The sequence below is a fragment of the Zootermopsis nevadensis genome, unplaced genomic scaffold, assembly GCF_977971745.1.
Source record: "Zootermopsis nevadensis isolate Lab colony 2312 unplaced genomic scaffold, Znev_1.0 Znev_ptg000006l, whole genome shotgun sequence".
NCBI classification, from domain to species: Eukaryota; Metazoa; Arthropoda; class Insecta; order Blattodea; family Termopsidae; genus Zootermopsis; species Zootermopsis nevadensis.
The window spans coordinates 8,959,495-8,975,588 of record NW_028259138.1 but is presented as its reverse complement, the minus strand read 5'-3'; the positions used below and the strand labels follow the sequence as shown (position 1 = coordinate 8,975,588).

Genomic DNA, 16,094 nt, shown 5'->3' with positions numbered 1-16,094 from the left:
CAAATTAAGCATACTAAAGTGCTCTCTTATAATTGCAGTAACAGAAACTAGATGCTCGATGACGTGAAGGTTGAAGTTTATTATGAATTAATTTGTTGATGATTGTGTTATTACAGCCCCGGGAGAGAGGTCGCATGCGGTTCCACATGTTGCAGAATGTGCAGATTGCCCTTGACTTCTTGCGATACAGGAAGGTGAGTTTGAGTCTACGTTGTCCGCTTATATGATCTTAGAAAATAAAAAGCTGTCTGGTGTTCAGATTTCCATACAATCTATTTTTGAGTTTGAAAATTGGGCCCTGTAATGTAGGATTTACCGCCACGGTGGTCTAGCGGTCAGAACGCTGGGCTTGTAATCCTGGGGTCCCGGGTTCGATTCCCGGTGGTGCCCGGATTTATAACTTGTGTTGGGCAAGGCCGTGGTCCAGGTATCACGGAGGTTTTCTCCGGGGTTTCTCCGTGGCATCCAGACAATTACTCCATTTTCATCGTCATTTACACACAGAAGAAGGCACTTCTGGAACATTTGCCGAGGAAACATATGAACAGGTCCTTTTCAGAGGGATCTTGTTCATAATGTCACCAGGGGTCAGCTCCGACCCGATGGCACCAAAAAATAAAATGTAGGATTTGTGGTTCTCATGGCAGTAAGTATGAAAATAGCTGTCTTCTGGGTTGTAGTGATGTGTAGTCTGGTAGAAATTTACAAGCATTTCAGAGGTCCTCGCTGCCTCCAACATCAGGGTTTTGATTAGTACGTGACACTACAAACCAGACGACAGCCATCTTTGAGCTGTGTAATGTTTACATTTTTTTGTATTTACTCTTTGTTTGTAAGTTAGGGAAGGATTTATTCTTTTGCTTCTTCTAATAAGGCAGAATGTAGTGAAGTTAATAGGGACATATCCCTTTAAAAATGCAGTAAAGCACATTAACCTTTCACTTAAAATTTCAATAGCCAGAGAAAATTGGTTTATAGTAACACACTAGCGTTTTAAACTAAGTATTAAAGATGTGGGGTCCGTAGTGGCCGCTCGGTCTGAGGCGTGGGCCTTGTGCCGCTTGGTCGCTGGGACCGTGGGTTCGAATCCCATTCAAGCCATGGATGTTTGTGCTGTCCTGTGTACAGGCAGAGGCCTTGCGACGGGCCGATCCCTCGTCCAAGGAGTCCTACCGAATGTCCATAGATCGAGCCAACGAAAAGTTGGGACCCGCAGCGCTCAGGCACTTGAAGAACGGTTCGTTCCCAAAATCCAAGGAAAAAGGTTAACTTGTTAAACTCATTGTCAGATGAAGATGTTACTTCCACAGCCCATGATGGAATGGCTATGATATGAGGGGAACTTTATTCTTCCTAATGACAGATCATGTATATACACACTGTAGTATACATAAATATAGTATTTAGTTTGTAATTTATCCTTTCTTCATCTCTACTCTGTGATTTTCAGCATCAACATAAACCAAATGTTATAATGAAGAAGCAGTAAACTGGTCAGAATGTCGTAAACAGAATTTTAATGGTAAAAATTGTTTGTTACAGATCAAGCTGGTGAATATCCGAGCAGAAGACATCGTGGATGGAAACCCAAAACTGACTCTTGGTCTCATTTGGACAATAATCCTGCATTTCCAGGTAGGGCTCTTAAGATTTTCTTTGTCAGTTTTGACGTAACTTATCTATCTGCCAGTTTGAAGCACGAGAGGCGAAATGGTGGTTTTTACACGTCGAACTCTCTTAATTTTGTGTTAGTGTTGCGACAGTTTGTTACAAAGTCAGCAGATGGAGTTATTCTCATTTCTTGCTGAACGTAAACCCGCAGTATGCAGGTGACACTTATTTCGTTGTAAGTGGACACGGGTTCTTTGTTAGTGCGTCAGATGCAGTGAAGTGATTTTGTGATAGGAAACTTCTCTCTCGGGCTGTTCAGCAGGTGAAGCTGATTTTCACACAATTTTGGATACATTAATTTGTATGAAAATTCTCCAGCCCAGAGATAGGGACTAGCCGTATCGATCGGGCCCAACAGAGCAGGTCTTTGCCGGAGGACGAAGACAGAATACAGTCACCAAAATATAGTGCTTTTTAACAAAGAATGAAGACGATGGATAATTTCCAGAAAGCCCATCGTTTTTGAAATATTGTATTCAAAGTATTGATGATGAAAATTGACATTCATCAATCTCCTTAAGATATATTGCAAGTTTCAGTGAGTGTAACTAAAACTTAAAATTGAGAGTCAATTTTGCTATGAAATTCTCTACTGAGCAAAATTATAGCTTTATACAATCAACTGTTTGTATCCAGATAAAATTTAATTAGAGGCCAAGAAGATATGCAAAATAAAAATATGTATAGAATTCAATTTTTTTTTACTGTTGTGATTCGATGGACGTTAATTGGAACAACAAAATTGAATGTGTTTAGTCATATTGCATGCTTCTGTAAAATGTCGGTCAGTATCTGTGTGGCGCAACATATCACATGACAGGCATCGTCAAATATTATTCTGGTTGCCAAATACCAAAGGAAAGGCAGTTGAAGAGAATGACATAAATAATTATGCAATATAATTGATTTGTGATAATGAAAATTGATTCGTTCTTTGTGTGGTACCTCTCGTGCTGTCAACGCTGGCCATGAAGTAGGGAGGGCATGGTGCTGTATTTAGCTTGTACACTTTTTTTGATCATGCAGCACTTGCATGCACACATAAGTGTTCATCAGTATAATTTTATAATCACATTTACAATTGTAATTGAAAATTCGCGTAACAGTTTCGTAAGTGACTTGCATTTTATGTTTGACGCACAGGAACGTAAAAGAGTTCCTGTGGGTTAATTTGACATGATTAACAAAGAATTTCTCTGTATTTTGCCAGTTGTTCCATTTATAATGAAGTAATGTGGTAGTAAACTTATTTGTTTGCTTTTGATATAAGTTGTATGGGATACCAAAAATCCTGTGTATTTTGTCTTCAAGTTTCTTGTGGCTTATGGTTAATCGAGAAGCCCAGTAACGTAACGGCGGAGCAGTTGAATTTATATTTTCTTTGAGTTGTTTTTTTATCTTGGACGTGTCCCAGGGAATAACATTATGCCATATTGGGTCATGAATGCAAAAATGAAACAAATTTATCCGCGTTTCTCGGAGGTGTCATTACGTTACATTCAGTTAATCCACTGCAGTTTAATTGTAATCAAGGGCATGATTAAATAAACCATAAACAAACTTAAGATTCTCAGTTTTGAAACCGCATACAATCTTTCCTGTCTTTAACGGGAAGTGTCTTAGACATTTAATTTGTCGCATGATTATAATTTCTTGTGTAGTTGGTACAGTCAGTATCTCCCATCATTTAGTGCTTGATAAGAAAGCAACTTTTTATTTAAAGTGTTGTAAAATTTTCAGTTTTCTTTTTGTTCTCTGAGATTCGGCATTTTAATGCTTGTACTAGATTCAGAATAAATTCTGATCATCTTCACGCTGTTTCTCTAATTCTTTCCTTGTAGGATTATGTTCATCTTTGATCACCTCTCTTCACCTTGTTTATCCATATTTTTGTTTTGTCACTTCCTGCGTAAGATGCGGAGATTAAAATTGTCACAAAAATTCTGTATTTTTCCCCCCGTATTATTTAACAGGATTTTTGGGAATCCTATTCATAGGTATCAATGATAAATGCATAAATTAAGATGGAGAATGTATGTAGAACATTTTGCTTGCACTCTCAGCATGAATGTTGCACAGTGACTATACAAAGAACAGTCAAGTATTGTGGGACTTGCTTCTTTTAATATTTTTTTTTTTTGGCAGCTTCTTTTAATCTCTTCCAATTCATGGAAACAGTTGTACCACTTATCTACCTCTTTTAGTTGCCGTGAAAGCTTCAAATCTCGAATCGTACCACGTTCCCTCTTATGTGTGCATATCCGATCTAGTGTATTTGCGTTTGTCAGTTTCCTCATGGTCGGTTCTTTGTGTGGTTGCAGTATTGAGTACTTGTATTTTCAGTTTTATGGATGCATAACATTAACTAGTGGTTTTATGGTTTTCCCTTGTCTTTGCTTACTTGACAGGGACGAAAGGTAAGATTTCCAAATTTGGAGAACACCGCAATAGGTCGCTTATGTGGTTTGTGTTATTGCCATGCAAAGAACTGTCCATGTATCAGATTTAAATGGCTTGTAATTTGGCGTTGTAGTTGTTCTGTATTGCATTCCTTACATAGTAGATCTTTTACCATTCCAAAGAGTAAAGGACTCTGCATCGACAAATACAGAGTGTCAGGTGATGTTATATAAGTACTTCAGGATATTATTTCTGAGGTCATTCTCAGTCAGTAATGTGATGTGAGTATACATCCAATTCTCAGTGATTGGAGCTACTGATATTTTAAATTGAAGAACATTGACGTCATTCATGCATCTTGCAGCATAAAGAATTCAATGATGTATCTTATGTTTTACTTTCCAGTTCCTGTATTGATCAGAACTGTTGTGGTGTGGGTACTCTGGTATTTCATGTAGCAGTAAGAATCATGGCTAGGTTTTCGTCACTTTGTTATAAGAAGTTTTGTCCCCCATTCTGTGTGTTTTGGTCACAGATGTTTGTAAGGTCTCAAATCAGGGTGGTAAAGTGTGGAGCGCAGTTTTGATTTAGGAGAAACTGACGATTCCTTCTGACATTTGTTTTGGTTTGTACCAAATTTGATAGCCTGACATAGATTTTTTTAGTTGAGAATTATGTTCTTAATTTTAAATTATAAGTGTATTATGAGCTGGGGTAGCGATTTGCTTCAGGCTGGTTAGCCAGGGTTTGATTTACAGAGTGGGAAACCATCACATCCTGATAAATTCTGGAAGCTCAAACAGCGACCCTCGCCTTGATATAGTTTTCTGCACTCACCTGTATGCATTCATAGGTGGCTTTAGTTTTTACTTCATAAGGAGACATTTTAGTGACATCGTTTTGAAAAATTGCGGTAAATTCCGTTGTTATAACATTACATTTAAGATTAGCGAAATTTTTAAGTTAATAATTGTGTATGTCGTAATTATGGATATTACAGTTCACATTCTGAAACCATCATTAATTTCAGTACATTCAGGGATTCAGATTTGTAATAAACTTGTTGCATGTGTTTGGGATTTGAGGTTCTCACAGTGTTGTGACGCCATGTTGTTTTGTAGATGGTTACCAGTGTTAAGGAGGAATGTATCACTTGAATCTGAATTCTTGTACAGTAGCAAACCGTAAATAGTAAGAATGACTGTTGTGACGAAATTAATGTCAACAGAAATGCATTTCTTGAAACAAACAGAAACACGCACATCAAACACAGATAAATAAGATCAACTGTTGAATAATTCTGTGGGATACCGGCCCCACAAACGGCTTGAGTTTACGTCCCTGCAATCGTGGTACAAGGTCACATTACAGAAACAAAAACAAAAACAAAAAAGAATGTCGGAAGCTGAATGGAGAATGTAGTTAAAGCCTCCGATTGTAGTTGGCGCTGTAGTACGGCTACTATCTTCAGTTCTTAGCTCAGCTCTCCAGATGGCAGTGTTATACATTTATATCGGTCGATAAAGTAGCCGCCTGTATGAACGTTAATTGAATCCTTGGTGGTAAAGTTATTCCCTGACAGCATCCTTTTGCATTTCTGAAACATTACAAATTTTTGTTGGCACGCTTTTGAAAGAAATGAGACCGTAGGTTTTGCTTCAATTCAGTTCAAGTTTAAAATCGTTTTTATCTGTTATCCCTGGTGAGAGTTCAGAGGCGAATCATGCAAAATCTTTTTGCGGAAGGCATCATCAGCTGCAAGTTTAGCAATCTCTTTACATGATTTTGTGTACCGAAGACTTAGAATGCCTCGGGATAAGAGATTGACACTTTGGCAGCCTCGGTGTGGACGCCACGCCACTGGGCCTCGGATATTTTCAGCTGTTGGAATGTCGATTCGTGTCTGTACGAAGCCTAGTTTTTCCGTGATGTGTTCAGTCGTCCTTTATCACTCATACATAATAATAAAGGAATGATATAATAGTTCGGCTACTCTCTTGTAGTCCACCCAACATTCCAAAACAGTTGTGAGTGATTACGTACGCAAAGTGGCATGCGGATACTGAATGGATTCTTCCGAGTTTCGGAACTTACGTATTCTTTATCACGTGTGTGCGAACAAGTTTTTGGGCATGGAGATAAAAATAAGGCGAACAAGGTGTTCCGTTGTGATAAGTACGTCACTCATTGGAGAGAAAGTGACATTCGGCACTCGTGGCTTTGGTGGTGTATGATTTAGTACAGTAGAGTTAGGCGTAGTGACGTCCACTAGGTTATGACGGGGCGGGCATGTTTTTCGAAAGGGGGATACAATAACTGCATTCGGAAAGATTGTGTTGGAAAACTGCCATTTTGAAGGAGGCAAGAAGAGGGGAGAGAGGTCTTTTGTTGGGGGGGGGGGGGGGGGGGTGTAGATAGAACTTCTGAAGGGCCGTGAGTTTTTTTATTTGTGATTTATTTAATATCGCTTTCATTAGCTTATTTTATACAGCGTCGATTGATAGTGATATTAGTGAATAATGAATTAGAAGGCTGTGGAAGGAAGCGGTCGTAGCCTTATTTAAGAGTCCCAGCACTTGGGGGACTGAGAAAGACCACGAAAAATCTCGATCATGGCAATCGGTCTCCGGGGTGAATACTGTGTTAATTGGAGGACTTTGGGTTTTGGGGGGGGGTGTTAAACCTTCAGGTTCTGTTACAAAATAATTAGTTTAATTTGCGTCTTTGTAGAATTTGCATGAAGGTAAGAAGTGTGGCGTGATCATTTGGTTGGTGGGCGACATTTTCTTGGAGGTAGTAACATTCAGCTTCTTTTGATTCCCATAGGCGGCCATGTTGTGTCCTCAAGGACATGTATTTGCAACTGTGTCGTCCTTGCGTCACACCTCTTCTGTGATGTTCTCAGCATAGTTCTTTTGCAGTTTGTAGTTGAGGAAGTGTGTGGGCGGGGTAGTACCTTTTACGTCCAGGCCTTGGTGTACGACGAACGGCTTCCTGCTGATTTGTGGTGACATTAAAACAAACATTTGTGGAAGGCGCTTCTGTTGCCCTCCATGTTTTCTGTTTCTGAGCTGATATCATAATAATTGAAATACCAGCCTGTGCCGCGGGCAAAATCACCGAAAACGCTCAAAATCTACGCTGCTTCATGCAAACTTTTGAAAGCCTGTGTCTGAAAACTCAAGCCGACATGTTCGTAAACATTAGTAGAGGTTTACATAAAGAAGTGAGTTTGCCAAGGGAATTTTATACTTTGACGATGTGGAGGAGGTTGTTGCAAATTCACTTAAAGGTTGATAATGGGCCCCAAAATATAGCCGGTCAGCTGTGCAAATAGGCAAAGAGAAATGAGCGTTATACAGAAACGTGCTACTAAAATAACCAGTCTTATATACCGGAGTAATACTCGCAAATATCAGAGAATTTTATGAAAATTAATGCTGCAGAAAGTGAAGTTGTTTACTGCGTCTAAATTGGAAGGCCTCACATCACGTTCGATGTTGCACATTCAAATCACCAGTTAAAGCTGACGAGGGAAAGTATTTTTACTCGAGGAACGAATAGGACAGCAGACCGAAGGTCCTCGCCCAAAATTCTAACTATATTCGCAGAATTGTTACGTAGTTGTTATTGCTTGTATTAACTAAAATGTTTGTTTATAAAATGCCAAAGATAATTCATTCTTACACGTATTTACGTTGTCTGGGTTTTACGACACGTATTAAACCTAATCTTGAGTTCCAGTGGAGGGTGTGTCAACTTCTCAATGAGGAAGGAGTCTTTTGTGTGGTTAGATTGCACCCCAGTTCAGAGAATTTAGCAGATTGAAGAGCATTGAGATTAAAGAAGCTCTTCTTGATAAGTGCAGTACACATAACAAATGGAAAAATGCAAAACTGAAACGCGTAATTATACAGAACAATTAGTCCTTTGCTAACAAACTTTCAGTTTAGAGGCTTCAGTATTATAACAAAGAAAAAGCAGTACACGTCTCACTGCGTTGTGAAAACTTTAATTAAATACACGTAAAGGAAAATTATTCATTGTCAGGACTTTTTCCATCGTCTGTTCTTTAAAATCACGACTTTTCAGAGGCTGGTTCTGTGACAGAGACTAGCTCTATCTAAGGGACCCAACAGAGTAGGTACCTCTCATCTGAAGACTGAGACAGAACCAGTCTCCGAAACGTCGTGGTTTTAAAGAACCGACGATGGAGAAGGTCCTGACAATGAATAATTTTAAGTGTAAACTACCGTCGTCAAAACCCTTTAGAATTGAATTACACGTAAAAGCATTCAAATTGAAAAATGTAGCGGCACATTCAGACCAGCTGAGAAGCCTTTTGAGACACTGGCCTGATTGGAGGAGGTGCTAAGCTTCGTGCTTGCAAGTGCAGCCAGCTATTGGGAGACGTAAACAGTTGAAGAATATATGTAGGAGGAAGTGGGATTGTGCTCTTAAGTTTTCTTTACCGAAAATGGCCATCGCTGCAGTGTTCAGACAAGAACGGTGTCGCCGTAGGATGAGGCAGGCGTACGGACGTGCCAGCTGGAAGACAGATTCCTGCAGAGCACATACCAGTACCGAGGATAATTGATTTTTTCTTAGAACAAACGCGGCTTATGTGTCTTAGAATTTCAGTTAGCAGATGATAAAGAACTTAGAACTGGACAGTGTACATGGACCTCTGGAAACAGCTCGCGAGAAGTTGGCGAAGTGCAACTTTCGGTATTCATGAAATAATTGTGGTCTTTAAACCCAAATGGCTTTTTACAGCTAAAATAAAATCACGTCATTGACGATTCCAAGCCAGGTCAGTCCACCTTTCCCCCCCTCAATCTGTCTTCGTAAGATCCATCTTAATGTTAGCCTCTCATCTCGTCGGTCTTCAAAGTCAGCGTTTTCCGAGACGTTTCCCACTTAAATTATGTATGCATTCCTTGTAGCCGTACGCTCAACCTCTCGCAGCCTCGTACATTGCATTATCTTGACAATAACAAATTCCCTGTTTACTATCTTGGTGGTACTGTTAAGATACTGCTGCTGTGTGTGTTCCTAAGTTCCACGCGTACAGAGAGATACAGACAAAATTCTTTTATCTGTCCTAATTCTCAGTGTTCGTTTCCGAACCGACAAAACGAAAGCATTTCCATGAAACACGTATCTATGTTGCCATTGCTACGTATACCCACAATTGGCCTCACTCCAGATTTGGTTAACGTGCGTCGTAACACCTTGAGAATACCATATTAAAATTAATGAAAAAAATAGTGTATCAGTAAAGGACGATCAGTCGTCTTAATAAATTGATAGAAATTGTTCTAGCCACAAATTTTCTCGCGAGGCTATCCGATCTGCGGACATTTCGAACAGCCTCAGCATAGCAAAGACTTGCCTACCCCCGTCGAGGTTAGGTATCAACGTAAGCAGATATTTCTGAGTATTTGCATTGAGCCGAGTTTGCGTGATTTTATTCAAGAGATTTGCACGTGCTGTGAGATTCATTGCTGGCTCCAATTGGCCACTTTGGTATTATATTAACACTGGTTCAAGCGAAATGGTATTTATACTGAGTAGCCATAGCAGCTGGACAATACGCTCTGATCGTGACGCCCGATAACCGAGCGTTGGCGTCGGCCAGTACTGCTTTGCATTCGGAAAATATCGGGTTCAAATCTCGGCCTAAAGAGAGGGATTAGCGTGATTGAAGCGTCTTGTGGGGTTCCTCTGCTTCAGGCAAATGCCGAAATAGAACTAAAATTTTGGTCGCTGTCCTTTCCAGTTCATTAATCGTTATAGCATTCGACGCTGCAGTCGGAGCTGTGAACAGCGTCGTTAAATAAAGTTATCGGAGGAACGTGTCCCTCTTCATCCCCAGGGTTGATGTAAAGTTGATCAGACTTTCTAACTCTTTTTGTAGCTTAGATGCGTCATGTTTGTGTTGACCTAAGTATGTATTTATTATTCCAGTCTATACACAAACTTAATTTAAAAATGTTGTTGTTGAAAATGAACATCTGACTATAGACATGCAGAACATTACGAAGACTGAAAAACCTACAAAAGAAAATCTACAAAACAAATCAATAAATCAATAGATGGTTGCATCGAAATATATAATAGTTTTAAAGATATAAATAACGATAAAAACCTGAAGATGATGCAATAATAGCATCGAAACATGTCGTTAATAATAAGCGCCGAATAAATGTAACATCGTAATACGATGAAAGCGCTATAATTTTAACAACAACATTTTTAAATTAAGTTTGTGTATAGACTGGAATAATAAATACATATTTTCTAACTCTTGTTTGCCAGCGGACGGGCCACACTGTATTGCAGTGAGTGCATGAAATCTGGACGCTTCTTTTACGCCATTAACTGTGCCCGTTGTATGAAACGTCTTTACGTCATAATGACGTCAGCACCCGTAGTTTTAATTACACGGGCATAGCCTATGTACGTGGGAGGGTAGCCATATATATTCCTGTTAGCAAGTCCATTTGCTTTCTTTTGGGAGCTTGTGAACTAAATGTCCGGGGTTTTTTTTCCTACGTTTTTCCTCGCTTGCTTGTTTTGTATTGCGGACTTTAAATGGTTTGATGTAGACTTAGCAGGTGACACTGTCCAGTAAATCCGCTCCTGTCACGGACCACTCTTGTAAACTTCAGAAGCAGCGTGCCTCAGCAATGATGATTACGTCACCAGATGTGACGCCATGCACTTCCGCTTTCTTCGGCTGTATGCCCAGTTTTACCCAGCTCTACTGCGTTGTATGTCTGAGCTGTGCGTAGGTTAAAATTACGACCCCAGAATTATTCAGATAATTTTTGTAGATCAGATTTTCTTAACAGTCAGAGTAGCAACTATGTAAATTTGCACATAGTATCGAATGGCGTCTCCAAATCTTTGCAGCACTGTGCTTGAATACAAGATTTGTGTAAGAAAAGAAATGATGAATATTCTCCTATCTGATTGGAAGGGCTTATTCCCCCGGGGAATATCTCCAGAGCGTGAAACTGGCCGGCCACTCGCTTGCATCTAATGCCGAGGTTAACAGTGCGTGATGCTTTACGTTACTTCAGCTCCCCTTAAGTACGTTTTCGTGTCGTCTTAGTGGCTCTTAAATACACTGATAACATCCTACTATAATGCTTAACCAGGGATTGTGTGATTTGCCATTTTTAAGAAAGTGAATTCTAGGAGGGATCGACTGGGAATGTAGCATGGATGGGATAGAGACAAAAATGCACACAGTTTTGAAGTGAGAAAACCTCTTGGAAACTTCTCATTTGTTGGGGTGAGAAGAACATGGAAGGAAAGTATCCATATTTTAAGATGGATCATATGGAAATGTTTGGTAATTGTGGGACGTGAGTGTATCTGGGTGAGGTAAGTGTCCATTGATGGCCTTAGGTATGTATTAATTGTGTCGTATCCACGGGTTTAGCGCCACGTTGGTCTAGCGGTTAGAACGCTGGCCTTGTAATCCTGGGGTCTCGGGTTCGATTCCCGGCGGTGCCCGAATTTATAACTTGTGTTGGGCAAGGCCGTGGTCTAGGCAACACGGAGTTTTCCTCCGTGGCATCCCAATTACTCCATTCACACACAGAAGAAGGCAATGGCAAACCACTTCTGGATAATCTGCCAAGAACGTATATGAACAGGTCCCAGTCCGAGAAAAGGATGGAAGGATCCTGTTCATATGGACCTGTCGTCAGACAGAACACTAAAATAAATAATAAATCCACGGGTTCTGCTACCATGATGTTGCTTATGAGGAATTACGAAAGTCTGTAGCACTGGAACCGAGAGCTGGCATTGCGTGACGCTTGGATAGAGCCATAACATTCGTGCACCTAGAAGAAGCCAGATGCGTCACGACCAGAGCACGTAGCTGTAACAAGTAAATAGTGAGTTAGACATTGGGTTAATGGGGGGGGGGGTTATATTCGGTGTTTGGGCCATGTGGGTAAAATGGGGTAGAGGGGAGGTTTAACATTCCGGACCAGCCAATAGATTGGGCACGAGTGTGTAGATTTTGGCACGCATTTATAGCGGAAAGGGAAACAAAATGGGATTTGCTGATCGGTTTGATCCTGCTTGCTGGAAAGTTGGCTTGTCTTTCCAGTTACTCGATGTGTTAGGTTACAGAAACCGTAAAAGGTTCGTAACCACCCCCCCCCCCCCCCGGTTAAATATCAACTTCTAGTTACTCCAAATGCGTATTTGTTTTACTTGCCTGGGGTTCAAACTACTTTCATGTGAAACAATTTCACTAATTAAAAGTCTCTGAACGGTGACAGGCTTTGTGTGCTCTCTCCTCGACACGGTTCATTGCCATGGAATTCCAAGGTACAGATATTCAGCTTTTCCTGCTTATTGGTTTAACAAGGCAAGTGAAACAGCGTAATGGCTATTAAGTATCTTAATTATATCCTGTGGAGCTTTCACGTTGGACCAAGTTTTGTGATTATTACATCGATCAGCACTCGCATTTCCCGATTCGGAGTTTTGAATCGCAATGGTCGACTGTTTTATGATGACATTGCATCCAAACTGTGAGAAATAATTTTATCTTCCTCCGCTTGTAATTTCTCACGGCCTTGCAAAATTTGTTGCGTGTTGTCTTTGTTAAATTCACTCTCAATAGTCGGAGACGAGTTTAGAACGCGGTTCAAGCCCGAAAGATTTTAAAGTTTCAGCGAAACAACATTTATTTAAACCGATGTCGATGGAATTCTCGTTCGTGTGTGTAGGAACTTCTGATAAGATTATTTTTTATTCTACTGTCCTTACCCCTGTTTTGCCTCCACCAATAATATTTGAAACAATTGATAGATTTACATGAAACTTGGTATGACCACTCTGCTAACAGAGACCACCCAATTTTCACGTGTTAAATATATTTTTACATCGCATTATTTTGTGTTAGTAACACTTTTAAATTTGCTTCTTATATTTACATTAATTATTTTATTAACATGTTGTGAATACTAGATTTGATGTTTGTGACCGAGTTGTTGTTGTTGTTGTTTTTTTTTTTTAACAAAAATATGAGAATGGTACGCTCGCTTGTCTTGGGAAACTGTGGTACAGTTTTGTAAATTTCTTTCAGATTTATCGTGGTTCTTATTCTTTGAATACGTTTTTTATCAAAGGCATTTAGCGAATTTTAAGCTTATTTCTCGTACCGAAGTAACAATTCTGTCAAAGCAGTTTCGTTCAAAATCATCTTGTTTATAGTTGAAGCTGTTCCAGTGTCCTTTATAAATGGATAGACAGACGGTCAACGTGACTATTTTTTTTGTTTTACGACAACCGACAAGGGGAGGTCGGGATTAGGGCTAACAATCCGCCACGGTAAGAATTTCTAGATTAGTAAACTTTTATGAACTGTGTGATTTATGCGTATTAACAAATGTTGGTAGGATAATGACGTCCGGAAGGATACAAGCAAAATTTTGATGGGGAAATCGGCCACTTGGAATGAAGAAAGAATCATTAAGGCGAATGTGTCATGTCTAAAGGCTATTTCTATTATTAAACTTTTGAATTCTAGAGAATTACTACCAGAGAGTTAATTGCGTTCAATGGAAACCGTTATTTGTTAGAAATTTCTTCTGTTTCCGGGAGAATGAAATGAAAGTCATCGTAAGATTTATTAAAGGGAAACTTTTTTGTCGTTAATGAAAATATCAAGAATTTAACAGAACACAATCTATTGTTTTCTGTTCATAGAATTTTTGTTATTTTCGGTTTTCTTTAATTTTATAGAGAAGGAACATTTCTGTCACAAATGTGAACAAGCTAAGGCCGATCCTCAGTAAAATATACGTAGATTTAATTACCTACCGTGGGAGAGAAGAAAATTACAACTGAAATTGTACGCTCAGTTTAAGTTATCGTGATAGGTTCGTCAGTCTTTGATTTGGATTAAACAAACGTATGTACTGCAGAATGTTTCGTTTTACAAATGCGTGAATTAAACTGAAACCTGTGTAAAAAGGGAAGAATATTTTGATCTCGTGTTTTTTTTTTTGTGAAAAAGGATCATTATACATTCTTACATGGCGATATATTTAATTTTATTTCATGAATAAAATAGACGTATTAGACATACGTACCAAATGCATAGTGGTACATGCCTGTTATTTCAAATTGACAGGCAGTATAATCAGACGTAAAGTTAAAAGTGACAGGTGTATAGGAAGCCGGTTCGGAATAATCCATTTGATCTGACGTCATTTCCATTTGGAATGTTGCTGTCTTTGAAGTGAACCGTATTTTGTGAAATTTTGTAGAGTATTCTAGTGATATAAAACATCGTCTTCAGCTACTTTATTCAGTTATAGCGCAGATGTGTAAGAGGGGTAAATGTATTTGGGATAGGTAGTATACACCGGTGTGAAGGTGCGCGACTCTGTAGTGACGACCTTGGGGCGGTTTCTACTGTGTTGTTGCGTCCGACTAGGCAGTTGACTGAGTGCTAGCTGATGTTGCGGTAGTGCTGCTTGGGCGGGCGAAGTGTGAGGGTCATGTGAGGACGCTTACGTGTTCACTGTCGGGGTGTCAGAATTGTTATTTCGTATCTTTGTAAATGGGTTAACAATGTCAACGATGAAGTAGGAAAGTTTACTGTGTTCTGTGATGGTTGTCAGCGGCCATCTTGATTGTGAACACCGTCGTCACTGTTAAATGTAACTATTGAGTCACATTTAAAGTATTTGATCAGAAGGAACCCGTCACAAAGGACGGAGAAGATATGGTCGCACGTGCCAGTGTTTCGTTGTAAGTGTAAAGCGTGACGTTTATGACGACATGTCCATGTACCGGTTTGTGAAGGGAGCTGGGGGTGCGTCTCGACTTTTCGTTCAAGGTACACGTGAAGGTGGTGACAGGGACGATATCAACGGAGTGGTTGTTCCCCATCACGATGGCATAAACGATCTGCAAGCAGTGTACACTAGACGTCAACTCAACACTGAAGTGCTTGGTTCGACTGTGAAAACTACCAAAACTTCTCGTAGACCAAGTTCGGGCACGCGATCAGTGACGACGCGAATTGTGAGGAAAACGACTACTTTGACTCGTGGGGAGGAGCACGCCGTGGCTGAGAGTTTGGTGCGACGGGCAGGCGACCAGGCGCTGGTTCAGGCTTCCGAGCGCGTTGTACTGCAACCCGCAATACAAGCCAAGAGGGCAAAGGTAGACGAGAGCACAGACATTTGTTTTTACACTTCATTCATGACTTTGGGGGCGAAGATAAACACGTGCATGTCATCTCTCCTGGATTCCTATTGGTTATCAAGTTGGGAAACGCCCATAAGCGCTGTTCAAGTTATGTTTTTTTAAAAAGCAGAATAGAATCTGGGAAAAATGGAACACGTAAAAATTTATACGATTTGACGTAATTAGAATGGTGTTTGATGGTTAGTCGTGTTAAGTAACGTTTAGAATTTTGAATTTTTTTAACAACCGCCGACCTATTGTGAACAAATTTTTGCTTTTCTACACAGGATACCTTGCCTGTGTTATATTCACTCTGTACGCGTTTTGAACAGGCTACGTACGGGCTCTACTGCCGAAATTCGATATTCGACAGGAGAAATATACGTAAAATAGCTTTTGGACGTGTGCAGCCAGTGGTTACTGGAAATAATATTTGCCTCTGTAGCTGACCACTCACTCTCTCTGGCTCACTCACTCTCAGTCTCTCCCTCACTCCGCCTCGTATGGAATTTTATTTTTCTAGAAAAAATAAATACGCACACGGGATAAAATAAAGGGTTTGTAAGAATCTGCAGCTGCTATTTGGAGCGTTTGACATGTTGGTTATGTAACAAAACGAAAGTAAGCTCATAGTCTGTTCGGTGAGTGCGATTAGGTTTGCAGCAGTAGGTTTCTGTCTGCGGTAAACAAAGTGGAGGACAGTAAGGTTAGAAATGCAAAGAAAACACCTTTCTGCTCTTGTTTCAATTATATTTGGTCTGTCCCTAAAACAATAATTGACCGTCGGC

The 16,094-nt window shown here is 39.9% G+C and overlaps 1 protein-coding gene across 37 annotated transcripts in view; it reads left to right on the top strand.

Moving 5' to 3' along the window:
- The window catches only part of shot (dystonin-like protein short stop), a 308,131-nt gene that overhangs the window by 132,419 nt on the left and 159,618 nt on the right, over positions 1-16,094 (top strand). For 34 of the 37 annotated variants that reach the window (XM_087343471.1, XM_087343467.1, XM_087343486.1 and 31 more), the window contains 2 exons: positions 117-194; positions 1,543-1,635. In XM_087343471.1, the coding sequence (XP_087199597.1) occupies positions 117-194; positions 1,543-1,635 (171 nt within the window). Of the gene's footprint in view, positions 1-116; positions 195-1,542; positions 1,636-14,589; positions 15,283-16,094 lie in introns of those variants that run through there. The other 3 variants (XM_087343489.1, XM_087343487.1, XM_087343497.1) reach the window with 2 other exon arrangements.